The sequence below is a fragment of the Carettochelys insculpta genome, chromosome 4 (assembly GCF_033958435.1).
Source record: "Carettochelys insculpta isolate YL-2023 chromosome 4, ASM3395843v1, whole genome shotgun sequence".
NCBI lineage: Eukaryota > Metazoa > Chordata > Testudines > Carettochelyidae > Carettochelys > Carettochelys insculpta.
In genome coordinates this window covers 122,186,489-122,210,481 of record NC_134140.1, presented here as the reverse complement: position 1 = coordinate 122,210,481, position 23,993 = coordinate 122,186,489, and the positions used below count along the sequence as shown (strand labels likewise).

The window sequence follows — 23,993 nt, the reverse complement described above, 5'->3', positions numbered from 1 at the left end:
GATGTTGAATCCATTGTCCCTTCCATTGTTGGCAGATGGCTAGATTCAGCATTGTAGTTTGTCCTTTTAATTGCTATTGGCTCAGACTTTGTAAAATGTCATGGTCTTACTGGGTGTAGAATAGAGAGAAGGACCAAAAATGAAATTTACTCTAGCTCTGTGTTCAGAGTCTGAGTTCCTTCCCCCACTCCGTCTGAAAGTTCAGATCCAGTGGTTTGGCTGAAGTTCATCTTTATACACACAAACGCATAAGTTTGTTGTTCTTGTAATAACATAGGAAAAATAAAAATGCTTCACTTTATAGGTACATGGCATATCCTATTTTAGACTAGAACATTACGTACCAGCTAGAGTAATGGAGAAACTAGACCTATCCTACATCAAAGAAGAGCTGTCCAAACTGCATAATACTTATGTGGGTGCGTCTGAAAAGGAAACAGAGATAGAATTTTTGAAGGTAAGTCAAAGCGCCTCTTGACTTATTCTGTGTTCATATGAGATTCACATACAAGGAGCATGGGGTAAAAAAAAGCCTGAAATAGAAATGAATAACAAAGGAAAATAGTCTTCTAAAATAACAGTGGCAAAGGCGGATAAGAGGATCCGCATAAAAGTTATAGTTATTAAAAGTGAGGAAAGGAAATTGTAGCTCGGGGTCAGCAACCTTTCTGAGGTGGAGTGCCAAAATTTGACCTTTTGACCTCTATGTACAATCTCCGAGTGCTGGTCAGACTTTTTAAAATCACTAATAGTCTTACTTACAAACTGCTTTATTAATACATAAATTTAAGGTGCAGAGCTTTATCATTTAGGTGGTGGTTGGTAGCATTAGCTAGTCTTTTGTCAATCCACAGACAGCATGGCTTGAATCAAGCTCCCAACTACATGGGGGAGGAGGGGCAAAGCTGAGCTCCCACCTCATGTGCCAGTGAAAATCGTCTTGTGTGCCACTCTACAGAGGAACATATGCAACAAAAATATTTAACATTAGAAAGTGTTACTGAAAGCTGCAAATAGGAAAAAACCCAGTAACACAATTTGTTCTGCATGCAGGTTAGGGAAGTGGGATGTCCTGGGAATGTCTGATTCAAGGATGTCACATTGTGGCAGGTTATCCGTCACTAGGAATGATTACAATTGTAGCTTTCCAGGTTGTATTCAGTCATGTATATAGGAGAAGATTCATGCCTTTGATCTGCACACAAATCTTCAGATATTTGCCCAAATTCTCTCCTAATCACAGGATTTGTTCAACCTGAGAGAGTTGTGGGAAGACACTCTTTCAGACTTTAAAACCTCCAGTGATGAGTACAGCTTTGGCTGTACCTCACTTCAAGTAACACAAAGTGGTGTTATAAACTTAAATAAGAGTTAATGTGATAGTTAAAATGTCATGTTAATATTCTAATAGTTTAATGCACCTTTTAAAATAATCAGTTGGTTAATGGTTATAGATTGTGTAGTACCATGGCTAAGAGCCATTTATAACACCTTCTGCTGATGTCTGACAACCATCTATAACACATACTGCTCACGTCGATCACACGTGTGTAACATCTATAAATAAATCTTGCATGAATAGAATCTCAATGTAAAGTGTGACGAGATATTTTTTTTAATTTGTCAGTGTACCTGTCGATTTTTCTAGCATCCTCATCTTCATGGTCTCACAAATGTATCTCTATACAGGTGTGCCAGAGACTGACAGAGTATGGTATTCATTTTCATCGGGTGTTGCCTGAGAAGAAGTCCCAAACTGGAATCCTACTGGGAGTGTGTTCTAAGGGAGTCCTTATTTTTGAAGTTCACAATGGAGTCCGCACACCTGTACTTCGCTTCCCGTGGAGAGAGACAAAGAAAATATCCTTTAGCGTATGTCTGTATATCTGTTTTTTTAGCTTTCTGATAATTACTTTTGTATTCATGAGGTCTCTCTCATTAAAATAAGTCACTTTCTGTTTTAGGTGTTCTCACCTTCTAATCCGCATCCACCCTGGTTGACTTAGCTCCGATGCAACACTCCCATTTCTATTCCTACTATCCATTTCTTTTTCTTTCGCTTCCTGCATCTGATGAAGTGAGTTGCACCTCACAAAAGCTTATACCCTGATAAAATGGTTAGTCTGTAAAGTGTCACCAGCCTCCCAGTTGTTTTTACCTTAGAAATCTGTCAAGAACACACCTCTCTATTTCTCAGTCTCTCTCTTTTTAAAGTGAGGATTAGGCCTTTGATACTAGCTAAGATTTTCACAATTACCAAAGGAATTAAGGCACCCAGATTCCATGGACTTTCAGGCACAGATGTCTTTTTAATTCCTTTAGGGGCTTTTCAGAATTCCATCCTGCAAATTCAGATAAAAACTAGTGCTGTTAGTTTGGTGTTGATCCAAGAGTAAACACTGAACTGCATACACTTTGGACTACTTGAAGTACTAAGTGATTGTTGGTTTAGATGCAGGAATGTCACTACTTAAATCTAACATTATTTTAAATGAATTCAAATTATATGTGAAAAATTCATCCAATGCAATTTACTTGAATAAACCTTATTTCCTGGAACCTGTTTGCACGGAAACACGTAGTCTCTTGGGGCTGGAAAACAGCAATGTTTTTATGATCTTATTTTTTCACCTTCCAGAAAAAGAAAATAACCCTGCAGAACGTGTCAGATGGTATAAAGCATGCATTCCAAACTGACACTAGTAAGACTTGCCAGTACCTCCTGCATCTCTGCTCCTCGCAGCATAAATTCCAGCTACAGATGAGAGCCAGACAGAGCAACCAAGACACTCAGGACATTGGTGAGGACTGTGGCTTTCCCATTTTGAGAATGGTAGCTGTGTATATTTATATCAAACACGAAGGCTGTGGGGAGGGAGAGTAGGAGCTCTGAGCCCAGGCAGGAACCATGGAGAGAGGGCATCCCTGACCTAGCCAGAGCTGTTGGAAGCTGGGGAGCAGCAGCCCTGAGGCTGGGTGCTCAAAGCCTGGGCAGAAGCTGCTGGGCGGGAGCAGCAGTAGCCGATGCTGCCATGGGCTGCTGTGTCCTGTTTTGAGGAATGGAGGGAGAGCAGGGTGGCAGCAGTGGAGTTCAGGCATCCAGAGCTGGGCAGAAGCATGGGGGGTGGCAGTCCTGAACCCCAGCTGGAGCCTGGGAAACTTCCAGACGTGGAGGAGCTGTGAGGCAGAGGGAGCAGATGTTCTGAGCCACTGCTGGAGTAACCAGGAGGAGCAGCTTCTGGGCTACATGTGGAGGTGAGTCAGTCAGATCTCCCTGGACCTCCCTCCATTATCAACAGCCGAGCAGGGGAAGGACAAATCCTATCACTCCTCAGCCTGGCTGATTTTAGGGAGGTCACATTTCAAGGAGAAAAGCCAATTTCAGAGCCGTGAGCCTGAAGTTGGTAGGGCCATAGTTACTGACTTGCTGTAGAAGGATTTTGGCTGTCTAGGGATATGAGCAGATGACTAGGGTGCATGGGATTTTAATGTAAGATAATTCTTTCGGAGAATGTAGGATACCTTGAATAGTATCATTGCTGAGTAATCAGGGTGACACAGTAGTTCAAAGGAAAGAGTTGAGTGTGTCACAACTTCCTAGGTCTTACCATGGATCATAAGGGAGATTATTTCTAAATCAAGACATAATGGTAGCTTTTATGTAACCTTGGTATGAGTACGCTTGGAATATTGAATACAATACTGGGAACAAGGTTAAACACTGGAGATTCAGATTCTTGAAAAAGTAGGAGGAGGACTACATAATTAGTTAAGGATTAAGTCAGTCTTGTGGAGAAAGACTTCTATGAATTTAAGTACATTTAACCTGGGGAAAATTAAAACAGAAGACTTGATCAGTGTGTGTGTACTTATTTAAGAGTCTTGGCAGGACTTTTAGAAAGTCCTACATGGGGCTATCCGAAAGGACATGATGTGAAGTTTGTACCTGTTTGAGCAGTTCTTCTTCAAGGAGATCCATCAAAATGTGGACTAAACATTAGGTGAGAACTTGGAGCAGTAGGTACCATACAATTTTAAGAAAAACAAACGTGCCCGTGGTTCTCCTTAAAAACTTGCCAGTTGTTCTCTAGTTAAATAAATCTTTCCATGTGTCTGTATTTTTTGTAGAGAGAATGCTAAATAATTCCCACAGCTGCTTTGTGTTCTGTGAAACTGTTATCTCAGATCCTACAGTTGTGTGAAAACAACAAGTCCTATGGCATTTTATTCTGAATGCATCTGATGAAGTGGATCTTTGCCCATGGAAGCTTATCCTCCTATAAATCTGTTAGTCTATAAAGTGCAGTAGGACTTCTCATTGTTTTGTGGAGACAGTCTAATACAGCTACCCCTCTAATACTTGTTACCATTGTGTGTTAACTTGCCAAATAGACTTTAAATGGTGACCATGGTACTTGAATGGCAATATTCAATGGGTGTACCACACAGGTTGAGAGACAAGGTTTTCCCGTTAAATCATATGGAGTTGGAATAGTATGTCCTAAGTTTCTCTCTGCTCTTAAGCATCTTATTTCCCATCTGTGAGCATGAACTATCATAATATGTGTAAATCCCAAATGGGTGAACCTTACTCTTTCTACTCAGTAGAATATCCTGGTCTATAAAACCAACTTTATTTAATTCTTCTCTTTCCACCTACCTTCCAGACTCCAGTATAGGTTACCTGACATTAGTCTAGACTAAGCTAAGGTCAGCATGCTGTCTTTAAATCCATGCCTTTCTCTCTGAGCTAGATAATCCAAGCCAACTTAGTCATACAGTAGGCTCACACTAATAAGTTAAAGTTCAAAATGTCCCATTTGTTTAAAATATACCATAGGAACAGATATTAAATTAAAAGAAACAGTGTACTGAAGGGCTATAATGCGTGTAAATCAGTTGTTTCCTTTCAGAGAGAGCTTCATTTAGAAGTCTGAACCTTCACGTTGAGTCTGTTAAAGGATTTGATATGGGCCGTGCGATCAGTACTGGCAGTCTGGCCAGCAGTACGTTGAACAAGCTTGCAGTCCGACCTGTGTCAGTTCAAGCTGAAATTCTGAAGAGACTCTCTTGCTCTGAGTTGTCGCTTTTTCAGCCACTTCCTGGCTGTTGCAAAGAGAAGAATGAGAAAGCTTCCTGGGAGGATAGGCCCAGAGCCATGAGCAAATCATTTCATGATCTGAGTCAAAGCCAAGTTTCTGTTTACCCGCCGCGGAAAAATTTTATCACTGCTGTGGGTTCCTCCCCTCGGAAAATGGAGGAGCTGATCGAAAGAATCTTTCAACAGAGACCAAAATCTAATCCTGGGACAGTGGCTGGAGCAGTTAAACTGAACAAGTAAGAATCACTCTTTTCCCAAAGCTCTCTCCTTTTAATGCAATGCATCTGCAGTTTACATCCATTTTCATTTTTACCATATGTATTCTTCAGGCCCGCGGTGTCCAATACGGTCGCCACTCACCACCTGTGAACAGGACACTGCATTGTGGTGATTCCGGCTCAGGAGCTGCATGCGACTCTTGGAGCCTTTAAATGTGGCTCCTCCTAGAGTTGCACGCAGGGAGTGCCATCTGCCTGCTCTGCGGACACGCCCCACTGCTTAGTGGGAGAAGCGTGTGGAAGCAGTCCCAATGGCTTAAGAGGCCCCAGAGACTCCAGCGGCAGCAGCTCTGTCTGCTCTGGCGGCCCCAGCAGCTCCAAAGGTCACAGCTGCTCTGGTGGCCCAGCATCAGCAGCCCTGGCCATTCTGGTGGCCCTGGCAGCCGAAGCAGCCCCTGCAGCTTCAGCCACTCCAGTGGTCTTGGCAGCTTTGGCTGCTCTGGTGGCCCCAGAGGCTCTGGCAGCTCCAGTGGCATCAGCTCCAGTGAGTCGCCAGCATTAGTTTAGAATGGGGTGCTGGGGGTGCCTGGTTCTGGGGGAAGAGGAGGGCATTCATTTACAGTCACGGCGCGGTTGTAGAGAATACGGAAGGAAGACAGCCACAAATGTGGCGATCTTTGAATCCTTGTTGGAAACTGCTGATTTAGACTATTATTTTCTTACATTGATCCTCCCTCCTTTTCTCTCCCTGTCCTGTTTAGTTCAAAATCTCTTGCAGGTTTAAATAGAAGCTTTGAAAGGAGGAAAAATGAATCCGACTCATCATCCATTGAAGATAATGGTCAAGCTTATGTTGTAGGTCAGAACTGAAAAAGTCGTATTTTATTTGTCATCTAAATTAGGGTATTATCTGATGTAGGGTTAAAATGGCGTAAGAGGCTGCTGACAAGGTGGCGGTTTCACTGGCACACCCATGTTTACACAGATTTTTTTGTGCCAGCAGCAGCGTCTGCAAGTGAGCAAATAGACAAATGAGCAGCCATTTGCATTTTCAAGACCTTCCATTTGCATACTGCTGCTGGCAGTTCGGTCAGTATAGCCATAGCCATGGGGAAAGGAATAAGACAGTTGACAAAAATGCTGCATTCTGGTGATTTACTGTCAACAGAACACCTTGGGAATCTAAATGCTCCCTAGTTTTGCTGACAAAACCCACTAGTGTGGACGTAGCCTAAATGTTGGGGCCTATTTCAAGTTCACAGGGACCATTTAAGAATGACACTGATAAAATGTGAGTGTGCAAAGCTTGTGAGGCTAAAGCTGTGCAACTTCTCAAACTACGGCAAATACATTGAAAGAAATCCATATGCTGGAGTTAAAACCTCTTCCTGCAAACTTGTCCCACATACATCCTCCATTATAGACAGTAACTCTAATACTGCAAAGCACTTAAGCTAGGCTTAACAGCATGCATGTGCATAAGTCTTTCCTTATTCATTGAAACACGTATGCACATGTTTTAGTGCTTTGCTGAATGAGGCCCATATGTTGTAAAATCAGAGGGCTTGCCTGTTTGTAGCCCTGAGCTATATATCCTAAAGAGTGCTTTTTACATAGAGCAAGGAAAAGAGAGGCATTTTGTTTCTTTTTTAAAAAGGGAGAATTGTATGGAAGTGTAGGTAATGAAACCATAGAAATATAGAGGTAGAAGGGGCCTTGAGAAGCCCTCAAGTCCATTGCACTGCACTGTGGCTGGTCCATATTTGGGCCTGTCAAACTCGATAGTGCCCTTTTGACTTACAAGGCAAGTGGTGAGAAAATGAATATGAAAGGCACATTGCTTTGCCCAGTCCTTATGTTGTGTTATTACTGATGACTTTTCATAGACACTCTACAAACAAAGCAGAACACAATGTCCTCACCAGAAAGGGAGATCACCTTGGTAAATCTGAAGAAAGATAAAACACATGGCTTAGGTAAGTTATTAAGGCCCTTCTTTACTACCTCCCTTTGTGAATGTCTTTGAAAAGCTATGCACCCATTCAATTTCATAATTCATTTTGTAAGTCAGTAACCAGATAAAAGGAATCTCAGTGCCATTCCAAATTATGCACGTAAACGTGGTTCTAAAATGGGGCTGTCAGCATTGTGTTTCAGTTCAGGCAGCATGGGCAGCTGTGATATTTAAAAAAAGAAGAGAAAAGAGAGAAAAAAAGGACAGACCATTGTGAACTAGCATTCATTACTTTTATCAGAGAGGGAGCATTAATTCATGGTTTAAGTCAGAGTAGTAGGAGATGAAAGAACTGGATTATAGTCCCTGCTCTGCTAGTGACTGACGTGATCTTGGCAAATTGTCACTGTATGAAAAATAGGAGATGGTCTTTTGAAAGTTACTCTGTAGGATCAGGATATCACCGCCACTGTGTAATTCTAAGTAGGGAAATACCAAGAAGAAACATTATTTATATTTGAGCTTGCAACACATCTCTTAAAGACAACCTTAGAAGGGTGGAGAAGTAAGTAAGAGTGGGGGTGTACAGATAGCAGAGCAGGAACTATAATCCAGTTCTTTTGTCTCCTACTACTCTGGGGGAAGGGGGAGGGGGATGCTTGAAAGATAGAGATGATCAAGTTTAGTCTTCCAAGGCCAACCTGAAGATGCATATTGCAGGTCTCAGATATGGGCTGTCAACCTTAACTGAAAGGGTAGTGCGTTATATCCTCAAAGTGTTGTTCAGATATTTGAGTTAAATGAACATTAACAAAACAACCAAACACAAACATGTTAAATAGATAAAAATACCCCAAACTTGCTCAATGAATTAAACTTCCTTCATACCTCTGATTTACAGTTCTCCAGGTTTTCCAGTCACCCACAGAGACTTTAATGAAAGCTATTAAGGCAAGGTCTGAACTTCTTAGGTAAAAATCAAGCTGAAAAGGAAATATTACTGAAATAAACCTTTTTATTAAGACCTCTTTTAAGACTTCTTCATGCATCATAAAAATGAAAAATATGGGGAGGATAGCAGCCTGGTACATGGATTTGTTACATCTATGATCTTAAAAGCTGCTAAAATAGTAGTAAGTCTTCCATGTCAAATGGCAAAATACAAACTTTTAAAGACTGTCATCTCTCTCTGTGTATTTTTTAAAACTAGGATTCGAGATTGTTGGTGAAGAGCAAACTGGAAAACTTGATCTGGGAATTTTTATTCATTCATTAATTCCTGGAGGACCAGCTGAATTGGATGGGTCCTTAAAACCAGGTAAATTATATGATTAGAGAGAGGTGTATTCCAGGCAAAGGACTGAGGGGCCAGAAACTCCTTCATTCTAGTCCTGTTCCTTTAATATTGCCTACATCTCTGGCTGTGGACAGTTGTAACTTAAATGTCTCTGTCTCTGTTTCTCCTTTGACCATACATATTGATAATTATTTGAAAAGTATTAATGATTGATTATTGTTTATTATGCACTGTGAAAATGAAGGGTTCTGTAGAGGTAACATGAAAATTATTACAATTCATATAAAGAAGTTACTGTTTGACTTCGCTGTTTGATGCCTACTTTATTTCATTTTTAAACAATGCAAAATCACACTTCTATCTGAAAAAGTGACTTAATGTTGTCACAAGTAACTCCTAAAATTGTTTTTACCTAATTTCAGGCTTTTTAGCATATTTATGCATTTGACTGCACCCTGGATAGCCAGTTTAACTGTCTGACAATAATCCCCTGCTCACCTTTTGTTTCTGTTTTTTTCACACAGCAATAGGGAATGTGGAAATGTTTGTAAAATAGGGGACAGTGTACAGGTTAAAACTCTCTAATCCAGCACACTCTCTCATCCAGCAACATATGTGGTCTGGCATGATTTTTGTTGACTGGATGTCCACTTATGGATGTGGCCACATTTCCTGTGGTCCCATAAAGTTTGTTTACAGCCATCAGTCCTGGCTCTCATGGTTCTATGCTGTCACTTAGCTGTAAAGTACCCCTTACTGTCTTGTAAGAACCCAGTAACCAGTAGAAGTGTTGGCAATGCTGCTAGACAATATTGACTTCTCGTGGTTCAGCAAATTCTCTTATTCAGCACCAGTCGGGTCCCAAGGATACCTGACTAGAGAGGTTCAACCTGTAGTTGTAATCCCACCAGAATTGTGAGGGAGACAGACAGGTTTGAAACCTGAAACTAATTTGAAAAGATTTTTTAAAATTATCTAGGTTTCATTTTGACAGTGTTTCTTTAATTTTATTGGCCAAATATTTTGACCTTCATTGTCAACTACTAAGAATGAAAATGAGCACAAAGCTTTGCTCAGAGATACCACCTCTCAACCTCATTAAAATCTGGAAACATAAATCCTGGATTGTTCATATCTGAACAGATCTTTTTTTTTTGTCCAGGGGACCGTCTAATATCTGTGAATAGCAGGAGCTTGGAGGGTGTCAGCCATCACACAGCATTAGAAATTCTGGAGAATGCTCCTGAAGACGTGACACTTGTTATCTCTCAGCCCAAGGACAAACTTTCCAAAGGTACTGTCAAACATCCTTACATTTGTATTACAAATTCCATTCTTTCCTTTACCTTTCATTATAACAGAGAGTGATTTCCACTCCTACCTTAAGACCTCTCAGGATGTACTTTTTCTGACCTTGTGAAAAACCAATGTCTCATTTAGCTTTTCTGGAGGACTTGTCTACACTACACTGCAGTATGAGCTACAGGGGAGTGAACTGAAGAGCATACCAGAATGTTGTGGTCTAATTACATCACGTAGACATGTCTGTCATGAACTAAAAGATAGTTACACTGACATAGTCCTGTTTGAAAGGGGATCATGTTAACTTGATAGTTCACAACAGCAGCCTCTACATGTGGCAGTTAAGAGTGCAACATTTTGGTAGGCTCTGCAGTTCGGACCCCTGCAGTGTGCAGTGCAGCATAGTGTAGAAACAGTGTGCAGGTTTAAAGAGTTACTATAAATGTCTGAATTTGAGTCCATGCTCTAATATGGAGTGTATAAGACATGCAGTGTTATGTGTGACCAGTGTACACCTTTCCCCCATTGATAAGATTGGAGATTGTCCTTAAATTAACCTGAGCCGTCGTGATTTCTATATTTGTAGCAGAGTAAACGTTACTTCTTGTTAACTGTTGGGTTTTGGTTTTTAGTGTCGTCTATAAATCTTGCCAATGGAACAAAAGCTTATTTAAGGAGGCCTTCATCAATGCAGGACAATGAGGCAGAATCATCTTCAGAGGAACACAACAGGTCTCGAGGTCACCAGAGGCCCATCTCAGGAAGTTCATCTGGATTAGATGTGGGCAAATGGGAGAGAAGCTTGAGCTCCCAAGATTCCAGGACTGAAGGTGCCAGCCAATCACAGAGCCAAGCAAATGGCTTCTTTGGCAACCATGTTGGTGACAAAGCCCAGACAGGTCTGCAACATTGCAGTGATTCTCAGTCTGCCATTTCCAAAACAAATGAGATTAAAAGAAACTCTGCAGACAGTACCCAGGCAAAACCAAACAGGCCTGCGGGAGTGGAAACTGTGGATTACTCTGACCGGGGGGATTCAGACATGGATGAAGCAACGTATTCCAGCAGTCAGGAGCAACAGGCAGCTAAAAAGGCACAGTCCACTTCTGTTGAACGCTTTCGAACGGTTTCATATACAAGCTGGTTACTCTGCTTTAGATTGTTCATATTGCGCTGGAGGGGGAGGGAGCAAATGGAGGGAGGGACAGTCTGCAGCTTCTACTGCTAACTGCTAATGCATTTGGTACTAATGTTGACATACAGATTTTCTAATGCTAACCCCCTGTGGTGCTACAGATAAGGGGATTGAATAAACAGACAATGATTTAAAATGTATTTCTTTATAGATCAGGTAGATTGAATTTTACCTGCCTGAGGGAAAAGCGGTGACACCATCTGGGATAAACCAGTAGGCTCATAGCAGAATAGGGGTCCTTTTGGCTATGGCTGGAAAATAAAGGAAAACATATTTGTAAAATCCATATCCACTCAGTGAGCAGAGGAGACCTGATGCTGTGCCTGTCTAAAAGTAAACTGACTGAGGACATTGTAGATTAATTCCTAAATGTAATGGCCCTTATCTCAGTGGATGGAAATGTCCTTTAAACTCAAGGGAATGACATCAGTTTACTCCATCTGAGGATCTGCCTCACTGTACAATGATACCTTCATTTTAAAGATCAATGCATACAAGTGTACTGGTCTGTAAAAACATTTAACCAGTATGGGCCAAGTTCATCCCAGTATTAAGCATATTAAAGTACAATATATGCAGTTATAGCAGGAAAAATTTTAGTCCTATTTTATTAATCAGTACTCCTAGTTAACTCCTTTCTGCTCTGCCTCACAAACACACACAACATGGAAACTAATAATTAATATCCATTCTAATGGGAAATCGTTATTTCTTTTTGTCTTCTGTTTTTGTTTTTGGTTTTTTGTTTTATTTTTGTAAAGGAGTCTTCCTCGGTGAATGCAACAAACAAAATGAATTCTAAAAAGCTTTCCGCAGCACCTCTTAACCCGGGAGATATCTTTGAGGTCGAACTAGCCAAAAAAGATAGCGGCTTGGGAATAAGTGTCACGGTACTGTTTGACAAGGTTTTTAGATGTTTTCTCTTCTTCTCCACTCCTAGCAACCTGTTTAATTGCTCATTTACAGGGAAGCCAGGTGTTTTAAAAAGACAATGTCCAGTACCTCTTACGAATACTCTTAATCTTCCTGAAGCTGGAAAATACAAATTATGTCCTTAGCTCTTACTTTATTATCCCTCACTTGTTGTTGTTGTTATTATTGCTACTAATACTACAACCACTTTCACTACCATTACTACCTAGTTGCCCTTGTGGTGGACCAGGACCCCATTATGCTATGTGAGATACAAACGCAGAACCAAAAAACTCCAAAAAGCTTGCCAGCTACATGTAAGATACAAAACAAGGGAGGTATACAGGCAGATGGGAGACTACAGTGGTAAAACAAGACATAGTATTGATCTATCTGATAAAGAGCAGGCTTAGCGCACACAGCCAGGTAGTCAGGTAGTTTAGGAATCACAGAACAGGAGGGTTGTAAGGATGATAATTCAGTAGTTTAGTGAATCTTTAGTTAGAGTTCCTCTCAAGTGTGAGGGGCAGCATAGGAAAGGAACATAAAAATGCTGGTTTGAAAATTTAACAAGTGGGCTGTGGGGACTGGTATAATGGGCTGATTGGAGGTGATACTGAATGGGAGATGATGGACAATGAAGGACCTTTAAAATGAAGTCATGTAGCTTCCATTACAAGGTTGATGTTAAAGGTCCAAATTCATACCCAGGATAACACTGTTTGAGGCCAATGGAGTTAACTTCAGCCAGACTTCGTACAGAATTAATTCTGTTTTAGTGACTTGCTCACCAGAACCATCAGTCTCTCTAAAGAAGCTAACAGCAATGAAGGGTCCTGTGGCACCTTATAAACTAACAGAAAAGTTTTGAGCATGAGCTTTCGTGAGCACAGACTCACTTCATCAGATGCTGGTCTTGGAAATCTGCAGGGCCAGGTATAAATAAGCCAGAGCAAGGGTGGGGATAACAAGGTTAGCTCAGTCAGCAAGGGTGAGGCTTACTACCTGCAGTTGATCTGGTGGTGTGAACACCAAGGGAGGGGAAGCTGCTTTTGTATTTAGCCAGCCATTCACAGTCTTTGTTTAAGCCTGAGCTGAGGGCGTCGAATTTGCAGATGAATTGTAGCTCAGAAATTTCTCTTTGGAGTCTGGTCCTGAAATTTTTTTTGCTGTAGGATAGCTACTTTTAAGTCTGCTACTGTGTGGCCTGGGAGGTTGAAGTGCTCTCCTATGGGTTTTCTGATATCTGATTTGTGTGCGTTTATTCTTTTACGTAGAGACTGTCCAGTTTGTCCGATGTATGTAGCAGAGGGGCATTGCTGGCACATGATGGCATAAATTATATTGGTAGATGTGCAGCTGAATGAACCCACGATGGTGTGGCTGATCTGGTTAGGTCCTGTAATGGTGTTGCTGGTGTAGATATGTGGGCAGAGCTGTTAACGAGGTTTGTTGCATGGATGGGTCCCTGAGTTAGAGTGACTGTGGTGCGGTGTATAGTTGTTGGTTAGGATTTGCTTCAGGTTGGCAGGTTGTCTGTGGGCAAGGACTGGCTGCCTCCCAAGGCCTGTGAAAGTGGGGGATCATTGTCCAGGATGGGTTGTAAATCCCTGATGATGCGCTGTAGAGGTTTTAGCTGAGGACTGTAGGTGATGGCTAGTGGTGTTCTGTTGGTTTCTCTCTTGGGCTTGTCCTGTAGTAAGAGGCTTCGTGGCACATGTCTGGCTCTGTTGATCTGTTTTTCCACTTCCTCAGGTGGGTATTACGGTTTCAAAAATGCTTGGTAGAGATCCTGGAGGTGTTTGTCTCTGTCGGAGGGGTTGGAGCAAATGTGGTTATATCTTAGTGCTTGGCTGTAGACAATGGATCGTGTGGTGTGTCTGGGATGGAAGCTGGAGGCATGAAGGTAGGTGTAGTGGTCAGTGGGTTTACGGTACAGGGTGGTATTGATGCTGCTGTCACTTATTGAGAGCTCGTGCTCTCCCTCTGCTGGCTGAGAAACAGAAGAGCACAAAAAATTTTATCTATTGTCTAGTTACTATTTTTGTCATCCTTCCAGCGAGTCGGTAAGGATGGATTTTTCTAATTTAAAAAATTTCACATCAGATTATAACTTTTGTAAACTCTCAAATTTTAATCCTAACCTCCTTGAGTATGTCCCTTTAAAGGGAAAGTGACAAAGATATCATTTTCTCCCCATTTGTATTTTTGTAGGTGTCAAAACCACTTTTTGATTCATAGACAATTTAAGTTTCAGTGATTAGTCTAACTTATTCACCTCCCAATTCTACATTTAGTTTCAGTGTCAACAGTAACATGTTGGTAATAGTGAGCAGATATTAGGCAGAGTTCAAAGAAGAAGCAGTTTCAGGGACTTAGCTGTATTACAGATACAGAGATTTTCTAAATACATTGTGTATCCAGACACCTTCTTTCAACTGTGGCAGATTTTAATGCATGTTACTTTGAAGATGAGAGCAGCAGAATAAAGCTGTTCCCTTTTTACAACTCTGATTTAATCCTTTTATTCACATTTTTAGCCATGACAGGATCAATCACTGATGTTTTCAGATCAAAAATTTTGATAGTGTGTGTTCTGGACCTACAACCAATACATAGATAACACACGCTTCTTAAGTATCTTAAACAATTGACAGTATTACCAAGTGGGTTCTAACTAGAAGTAAAATTAAGGACTCTCAGGCTGAGTTGAGGGTGGGGGAAATCTTTCCTACAGATTCTTTGGTCCATAGTTTAGATTATGGCTCAATTATGTATTGTAAACCTTGCCTGTGAATTATAAATGAAAACATGCTCTAAATTTACAGAAATTGTAGCAATTGTCGCTATTGTTTTGGAGCCAAATTAGCTATGAGAGACAATTGGAAGTGTAAATTATGTATCGTAATGATTTAGCCACCGACGAGCAGCAATCCTGCTAGTCCTTTGGCACAATTGAGGTTGATAATGGTCACCGACACAAGGGCTTTCCTCAGAGAGGCCTAACAAGTGTTTGCTATATCTCATTTTACCATTTTCCGCCTCCATCTTTATCCTGCATCTGAAGAAGTGGGTCCTTGTCCCCGAAAGCTTGTGCTCATACATTTCTGTTAGTCTATAAGGTGCCACAGGACCCCTCGTTGCTTTTGTAGATCCAGACTAACACAGCTACCGCTCTGATACTTGACATCTTTATCCTTGCACTGTTCTCAAACCTACTGTCAACCTCAGAGGTAATATCAAAATAATTGGATCTTGGGGCATACACTGAAATTATTTGTGGGCTGGTTCCTCCTTCTCCTGTAAAAGTTTGGAGGAATCCCTGAATTATCATCAAACTGTATGATGAAGACTATCTGAACTGAACAGGAAGATGGAGTTCTACCCTCTGAATTATCTTCAAATGAAACCTAAAAGCAAATCTTTATTGCACCTCCTACTGCAATATATTTTGCTTTCAAGATGGCTTTCTGTTACCTGCAAGAGAGGAATAGCTTTTAGTTTGACATTATTTTAATAAGTGTGGACAAAACTAAGATATTGCATGTTTGTGTCTTTTAGTTTGGCTGCTGGTGCATGTTGTGCACAAAAACACTTAGCCTTTCCACACTTATATATGTCTGTTGAGGGACGTGTTTGACTGGAAAGGTTTGGATTTTAGCCTAATAGTTTTAGAAACCCACCTCCATATTCACCCCACCTGATCATGATTTGCATGGATCTCAAAATACTGTTTATACAAAATTATTTATAACACATTGGCTGCTGCTTTTACATGCTGATAACTTGAGTGCTTCATAGGTTCTTAAGGGTTGATTAACTTTATTGATCTAAGATCTTCTGTTTAAGTTTTTAAGTTTCCATTTTGCCTATTTATTCTCTATTTAGGGTGGTGTAAACACCAGTGTAAGACATGGTGGCATTTATGTGAAGGCCATTATTCCTAAAGGAGCAGCTGAAGCTGATGGTAGAATTCAGAAAGGTACTTACTTTGCTCTTTCCATACGTTTTCTTAAATAGTAGTAGAATGAAATTCAGGTTACTTTATGTAGGCTTTGGAGAGGCATTATAATCTAGGGCAGGGGTCAGCAGCCCCTATCACTGGTGCCAAGATTGGCAAGTGAGCCATTTGTCTTTGGCACGCAAAGCAGAAACTCAGTCCCATCCCTTCTCCCCCATGCAGGTGGGAGCTTGCTCAAAGCCATGCTGCATGTAGATTGACAAAAGATCAGCTAATGCTATCAACTACAACCTAAACAATAAAGCTCTTCATCTTTCTTTATTAATGAAGCTGTTGTGAGTAGGACTATTCATGACCTTAAAAAGTGTCACTGGTACTCTCATCATACGTAGAGCGCAAAAGGTCACATTTTGACACTCCACCTCAGAAAGGTTGCTGACCCCGGATCTAGGGGCTAAGAACTCTAGAGGTCTTCTGATTACCTGGCTTTAGTTACTTGTAACCACTTTATGGGTTTGTATTGTCAACGGGAAACTACCTATCTCTCTGAGGCTTTTCTTTAGCTCACCATCACCTTTGTCTCTACTTCAGATGGGTGGTGTAATGGGTTAATTTGTTTAGTTTGTAAAGCATTCTAATCGTGTAAAGGGTTAATAAGTACTAAGTTTATACATTTGACTGCACTGTGCATTAAGGAGATAAGAACTGAAGGCAAAGTCTGGGACTACTGTGGTATCTGCAAAAAGCACTGAAGCTGTACTGGTGAAAAAAAGACAAAATATTTTTAGTCATTGTTTTGTTCTAATGCACTCTGCTTTAATGGAGCAAATTGCTCTGATTACTCCCAAAGAGAGGAGAAAGAGGCTTTGTGTAACTGCTGACCTCTTTGCTTGACATGCTAAGTATCTCAGTACAGAAAATCCTTGTCATAGCTCTGAATGTCTTTTGTTTTTAAGTCAGTCTTGTTAGTGAAGTAGAGTCCCACAATTAGATGAGGGTTTGTTATATTTCTCCCCAGATTTGCCAGTAAAGCATTACTTTGAGCATTAGAATGGTCCAAGTTTTTGAGATCGGAATTCTGCCACGGAGCACTTCTGATACAAAAAGCCTTGTTCTCCTCTGAGTGCAGAGGGGATTGACTGAGTCACAGGCTTTGTTCATTGAGAAGTGAACACATCACTGTTACATGGTTTGTAAGTGTGCTCTATGTGAATTAGTTTTTACTACATTCTCCCTTCTTCTAAATCGCGCTTTGTTTGCATGTAGGGGACCGTGTGCTCTCAGTCAATGGGATTAGTTTGGAAGGTGCAACCCATAAACAAGCTGTGGAAACACTGAGAAACACTGGCCAGGTAAGCTCATCCTCTTCTCCCATCTTTGTAAATAAAGTTATAGTGAATAAAACCACTGTAGACAAAACCTACAACAGCAGTGCACTTCTCCACTGTGCGCTTGTTTAGGGCCATCTTCCGATACACTCAGGCTGTTTCTACACATGCCACTTTCTGTGAAAGCGGCGTGCTAAAAAACAGCTTGAAATATGCTAATGAGGCATGTATGTAAATTCCAGGGACCTCATTAGCATAAGGTCACATGATTTGGAGTCTGGAAGATGCTCTTCTGGACTTCAAAATGGTGTGTAGAAGTGCAACCCCCCAGGGCGTCTTCCGGAAGGAAGTCCTTCTTCCGGAGGCCCCTTCTTCCCAAAAATTTTTTTACATACACGCCTCTAGCAAATTTACATACATGCCTCTAGCATATTTCGGGCTGTTTATTAACATGCCACTTTCTCTGAAAGTGGCATGTGTAGAAACAGCCTCAGTCATGTTGAGTGGCACCTCACTCCCACAGTGCTGCCGTTCCAAGTTAATGGCAGTATCCATGGTCTGAGACGGCTACTTCAAACATCCGAATTTATCCCTCAGCTAATTGTAAATGGAAATGTGTGGTGCATGCACAAAAATTAGGAGTCTGAGATAGTAAAATGCCACCAGTACATGTGGTAAAGTGTCTTTTCCTATAGTTCCCTTGATACAGGACCTGTGTATGAAGAATGTAGTCAGTGGCATTTTTAATTATCCCTCATACCTCATAATATTGGGGGAGGAAAATATTAATTTATTTTAGCTGCTGTCTGTTTGATATCCTGTGGCTCTTTCTCTGTTGTTGTTGATGTTGTCATTTACAGTTCTTAACAAAATAATGAGCTGTTTACAGTAATTCATGTGAGATTTTTTGTGGCTACAGAGAATTTGTGGCTGTGGAACTGAATTACCCAAACAGAGTGGACTAGACCTTGTACTGTAAAATGTTACCTTTTGCGCCTAGTGCTAACTAACCTGCATATGTTATATTTGTGTAGGTAGTGCATCTGTTGCTGGAGAAGGGGCAGCTGCCAGCGTCTAAAGTTCATGCTCCAGTTACACCGCAGTGCACACCTCCGAATCAGGCAGGAAAAAGTGAGCCCTGGAAGAAACCAGAGAAGAAACTGACCGATAGCAAAGACTACAGCTTTGTCACTGAAGGTCAGGTCATGAGGAAAAACCTATCTGAACGTTAGAGAATCCCCAAAACTTTCCGACTCTTGCCACCAGGTGACCCTCGAGTGAAGAGAATCACAGAAGCTGGAGGTGGCAGTGACCATATCCAAGCTTCCATACAATAGAGATTCTTTTTCTTATTGCTAAATGCATTTTGAATATTTCTTTTAATGATGTCTGTGATTTATTTTAGCAGCTTTTTCAATAGTTTCTCTTCTGATTGTTGTTTAATACATTTACATTTTCTCGTCTTTGAAAGGAAGGATATTGCTTCCCATAATAGATTATGGCTAACCTCCAAAACATCAGATTTTGCTAGATCCTAACACTTTTACAGCCTTCCTGCAGGTCCTCTGAGCCTGTCCCCAGTAATGCGATTTTGGCTGTGTCCTCCAAGAGCAAGACAGTAGCAGCAGGGCAAGAAACCATTAATAAGTTTTGCATGTTTTATGTGACCTGATCATGTATAGGGACAGGGATGCCATACAAAACTTTCCCACACAGCTGTTACCCAAACTATTAATGTGATCACCATTGGGATGCAACCTGACTATTATTGCTGAATAAACAGCGTTCAAGGACAGCGTACAGCAGCAAAAGAGAGAATTCCATTATTTCTTTTTTTTATTTTGCAGACAACACATTTGAGGTAAAGTTACTGAAGAACAGCTCGGGCCTGGGGTTCAGTTTTTGTCGTGAAGACAACCTTACTCCGGAGCAATTGGGTGCAAGCATAGTGAGAGTTAAAAAGCTCTTCCCTGGGCAGCCGGCAGCAGAAAGTGGGCAGATTGAAATTGGGGATGTCATCCTGAAAGTGAACGGAGCATCCTTAAAAGGACTATCCCAGCAGGTCAGAGCTCTCTCTGTTGTCTTACTTGTAAGTAACAGGTGCTTTGCAAGTGGGACCTGCATCTAATACAGAATCAATTGTACCTGTAGGAGGTCATCTCAGCACTCAGAGGAACATCCCCAGAAGTCTCTCTTCTCCTTTGCAGGCCACCACCTGGTATACTGCCAGACATTGATCCTTCTCTGTTGGTAAGAGCTATGGCATTTGATGTGTTAGTTTTGTCTTCATGAAGTTTTGCTTATTCAGAATACATTGGTTACACATGTAAATGAAGAATAAAGAGCGGTGCCAGGGGAATAGCAGATTATGAGAATGTGTTTGCTATGTTAAGTCACACATGCACGCAATAGAAACAGCCTATTTTATAGAAATGAGACATTGCACGGATCTTTGTATATTTGTAATAAATTTTTTTTAAAAATAAACTCCTAAAAGGTTTAAATACTACAACTACACTGTGATGGGTTAAACCCACTGGAATGCCACCCGGTATGTTAAAGATATATCTGTGCCTACCTTTTCTGCCAGCCTAGATCCCTTGATCTGGTCTTGCTGAGCCAAGTTCACATCCCTCTTTCAGCCAAGCACTCAGGCAGGGCTACACCCCATTGCAGAACAATACACACAGTGAGATCAGCTCCCCAGAGGCTCCACTTAAGAGACTTTCCACTGCACCCAGATACCACCTTCCTTGGAGTACAAACCTGAAGTTATATGAAATTCACCTCCTACCTCAATGTGGAGGAAGGTATGCATAACTGTCCCCTCAGTTAGGAATTAAGTAAACTGGATTATGTGATATACAAGAGATATGTTTATTAACTTATTAACTATTTAAAGGTGTATTTTAAGTGGTTAAAGAGGTAGCAGAACAAAGCAGATTGCTAAGAAAATACAAAGCATACAAACTAAGCTTGAGTCACTAAAAAATGCTCACAAGTAATAATTCCTCACCCTCAGTGTCGTTTAGGTAGAATCCATCACATGCCAGGTGTCTTTTAGCCTGGGTCCAGCAGTTATTCCCATCCCCCTTTGTCACAGTCCTTTTGTTTCCAGGTGTTTGCAAGTATTTTTCTGGGTGGGGCAGCAGAGGAAAAGCAAAGTGAAGACTTTTTTTTCCCCCCTCCTCCGCTTTTCTCTCAAGACTTTTCACAGTTCATCGATAGACCGTTAGCTCCGCCTGGCTTTTCCATTGTGGTGCCTGAAGAGTTAGCAATGGGCATCACCCAGAGCAGCATACTTGAAATACAGATAATCTTGACTTCATATACAGAAGTGCTACATGCATACAAATAGGATAAGCATATTCAGTAAATCATAACTTTTCCAGTGATACCTTACATGAGCTATCTTGCCTAAAGTCGATCTCTGTTATGTCATATTCATATCATAAGAAAATATTCATACAATATGAAGAGTAATCTCACATACATTTGCCTTGGTAATGTTGATGGTTAGTTTCAAGCTGGCTTCACCTTGTGTTACGTTTTCTGTGAGATGTGTGATGAACTAGCCGTGAAACTACCTTGTAATAATAATTATTTATAATTCAGGTGCATATGAAGCTGGAAAAAATCCGCCTTGTTTTCTGAATCAAAAATGCATAATCCCAAAGACAGTTTGTAAAAGGGCTCCATCAAATCAGTCCAAAGACTACAGCCCGAGTTTAAAAATTTTAGTGTTGATGTAAACTAAATTCTGCAGCAGGAAATAATTAGCACTCCATGATGGAGGAATCCACATCAGTAGAGTAGCTTTCAGCAGTCAATAACAGGGAAGCAATCTTTAAATCAAGTCAGATTAGAAACTGTTTTTACCTGAGATTAGGAACAGATTTGTATCCTCTGTGGGGCCATCTAACTATAAATGTAAAAAAGGGTAAAAGGAACAGAGGAGTAAAATAGTTGGTGCTGTTCAGGGTGGATGAGTATCTGAGGTTTTCCACTGGATGACTACATGAACTGTCATAGCTTCTGCACCTATCATTAATTGGTACCTTGTGTTTATGGGAATGTGATTACACAGTTCTTTGGGAAATGGCACTGGAGTCCAAAGTTTAAACTTTTGGGGACAAACCACAGCCCGTGTAAATTGTCATATGCCAATCAATTATTTACCTTAGCTGAGGATCTGCCTCTTGGTGTTTACTCACAGTTTCCATTTGAGAGAACTGAGTGCTTACAACTCTTATTCTAATTAGTGCTTTTGAAGTTTCCTCGATACACGTGTTTGAAAATTATACATGTGTGATGTTGCAGAAAATAAATTAAATTCACCCTGGCATTATACCAGGACTGAATTTGGCCCACTGTAGAAAGAATGAACTTTTGATTAAATGTGTTTGATTACTTCTGCATTCTTTACACATTTTCTGCTAAACCTAAAACAAATAAATGGCTATTAAAACCAGAGCCTTGATTTATTAAACATCACATTTGTTGCAGACTCCCATATATTCCCCACTACAAATATTTCCAGACGTCAGCAAAGAAACTGCTGGTGAGTCAAATGGAGATCCAGGTGACAGCTCAGATGAAAATGAAATGACTGATAAGAGCAAGAAGTGGCTAAAATCCCCCTCCAGGAGAGACAGCTACAGTGACAGCAGTGGGAGTGGCGACGAAGAGGTAGCAGTGACCCCAACACAGATCGCAAGCCCTGGCTGGAATTCGGCCCTCTACCAAACTTTAGACAAAATGGTGGCTCCAGCCCACAGTCAGTATGAAACTCCTTGTAGCCAAGAGGAAACAATCCGTACCATCTACTACTCTGCTCTTGAGTCACCCAGCAAGCTGGAGTATGAACACAGGTATAATGATAAAAATTAGTTATTTTGCAAAAATAAATACTCAGATTTCACAAGCTTTGAATAATCAAAAAGGCAGAATTTCTCTTAAAAAATGGTTCACTTGTAAAAAATTAAGACTTCGTCCAGATAAAACGTGGTTGTTTTCACATCGAAAAAGTTGTGTTTATTGGGGATGGTACAGTCAGAACCCATATCAAGTTTGTAAATGTTTGCAGAAATATCAGACTTCACACATGAATAACTGTAAAGTGAAAAGTTGTGTCTTTGCAGACCTCTAATCACATAAGCAGCGTAGTCTGGCTTAACTATTATAAAGCATTCAACCTCCTTTTTTCCTTGTCTTCTCCTAGTAATTCTCCATCTCCTCTACCCTTGGATTTGCCGCCAATACCAAGCTGTAGAACTGTTACTGACATTGCTGCCCCTGGTTTAATGGATGATGCCTACATCAGTTCCTTCTCAGAGCTGTTGCCACAAGAAGAGAAGATAACACCACTGCTCAGCCATTTTGAGAAACATAGTGATGAATATGAACCAGTAATTACACTCTCTCTCTCTCTCTCTCACTTTTCCCCACCATAAATGTGTTATAGACCATATTTTTGCTGGGGAACAGGGTAGCCTTGGTTCTGTCCATAACAAAATGCACCCTATTTATAGTTCCTTAAAATTAGAGTAATTGTTCTAGCTTCTAATGTAAATTTATAGTTAAATGATTGTATTTTGCAAAAGACTCTTCTAAAATATACTTTCAGGAAGTAGCCATTTGCGATAGTAGGAATGGAATCATTGTTCAGGCAGTGTCCCAAGATGTGTGATAGAGGAAAAGGAAAATGTTTTACTTAACTCTTAGAAATAGAACCCTGAGTTTTTAAAAAATCAAATTGGATTCTAAAACTATGCAGTCCAGTTAAGTAGTAGTAGTAGTTGTAGCATCCTTCAGTCTACACAGACTGTGGATCGCGCCCTTCGTAGTTCCCTTTGGGATCATCATTTGCAGCGTCGACTGTGACTGTGAAGGCCCACACGAGAGTGACAGTCCTTGCTTCATCTGTTGCATGTGTAACGGGTGTCTGGCAGGTCCTTACTGTGCTTTCTGTGGGCTCGCTTCTCCTCTGCTAGCACATATACAGTTTGGGTGCTAAAATGTTCCTTTACCCTTGCGTATTGTGGATGGGTGCACAGGTATACATATTTCTTAAGTACAGTTTCAATCTGTATTTTGAAGATTTAATGCTGTGTGTAACTATGTATGGACAATATTCTGAGACTAAGCTTCTTACCTGTCCATATATTTTTTTCATCTTGTTAACCTCTGACTGGTTGGACTCCTTGTAATCCCATTCGTTTCTTGGCTATGCGTTTACATCTGTCACTCTCACAGATCCTCTTCTTTCTGTCTCAGAGGCAGTGCATCTAACTGTTGGGAGACCCTTCTGACACTAAAGGCTGGTGTAGTGCAGCGCAAAACCCCCTCCATCTCTCTCAAACCCTGTTAAAGCACAGAGTGAAAGGGAGCACTGATAAGAGACCAGATCTTTTTCTCTACAGCACAGGGCACTGTACAGTACAAAGGGCTAGCTTACACGAGCATGTTACGGGGAAAAGTGGAGTAGTTTCTAAAGCAAACCGGGGTGGTGTTCACAATTTGGTTCATGTGGGGGCACTGCCAGAATTGCTGAGCCTCTGGGCAAGGGGGGTGCAGCTCCGTGCACCTTGAAAGGGCAGGGCTGGGGCAGCCAGCCTCAGTACCACTTGGACTGCTCCTCCTCTGCCAGCCCTTAGCGCTGTGCAGCTGGGGGCTCGAGCAATGATTTAAAGGGCCCACGGCAGTTGCCTCCTTTCCCTTCCCCC

The 23,993-nt window shown here is 41.1% G+C and overlaps 1 protein-coding gene across 11 annotated transcripts in view; it reads left to right on the top strand.

Annotated features, from left to right (window-relative positions):
- The window catches only part of PTPN13 (protein tyrosine phosphatase non-receptor type 13), a 178,470-nt gene that overhangs the window by 126,410 nt on the left and 28,067 nt on the right, over window positions 1-23,993 (top strand). For 8 of the 11 annotated variants that reach the window (XM_074993670.1, XM_074993669.1, XM_074993672.1 and 5 more), the window contains 17 exons: window positions 305-457; window positions 1,690-1,872; window positions 2,639-2,801; window positions 4,914-5,337; window positions 6,081-6,178; window positions 7,206-7,295; window positions 8,484-8,591; window positions 9,733-9,864; window positions 10,505-10,965; window positions 11,829-11,972; window positions 15,868-15,961; window positions 17,207-17,292; window positions 18,303-18,465; window positions 19,116-19,330; window positions 19,420-19,518; window positions 21,775-22,139; window positions 22,490-22,676. In XM_074993670.1, the coding sequence (XP_074849771.1) occupies window positions 305-457; window positions 1,690-1,872; window positions 2,639-2,801; window positions 4,914-5,337; window positions 6,081-6,178; window positions 7,206-7,295; window positions 8,484-8,591; window positions 9,733-9,864; window positions 10,505-10,965; window positions 11,829-11,972; window positions 15,868-15,961; window positions 17,207-17,292; window positions 18,303-18,465; window positions 19,116-19,330; window positions 19,420-19,518; window positions 21,775-22,139; window positions 22,490-22,676 (3,165 nt within the window). The remainder of the gene's footprint in view (window positions 1-304; window positions 458-1,689; window positions 1,873-2,638; window positions 2,802-4,913; window positions 5,338-6,080; window positions 6,179-7,205; window positions 7,296-8,483; window positions 8,592-9,732; window positions 9,865-10,504; window positions 10,966-11,828; window positions 11,973-15,867; window positions 15,962-17,206; window positions 17,293-18,302; window positions 18,466-19,115; window positions 19,331-19,419; window positions 19,519-21,774; window positions 22,140-22,489; window positions 22,677-23,993) is intronic. The other 3 variants (XM_074993674.1, XM_074993668.1, XM_074993673.1) reach the window with 2 other exon arrangements.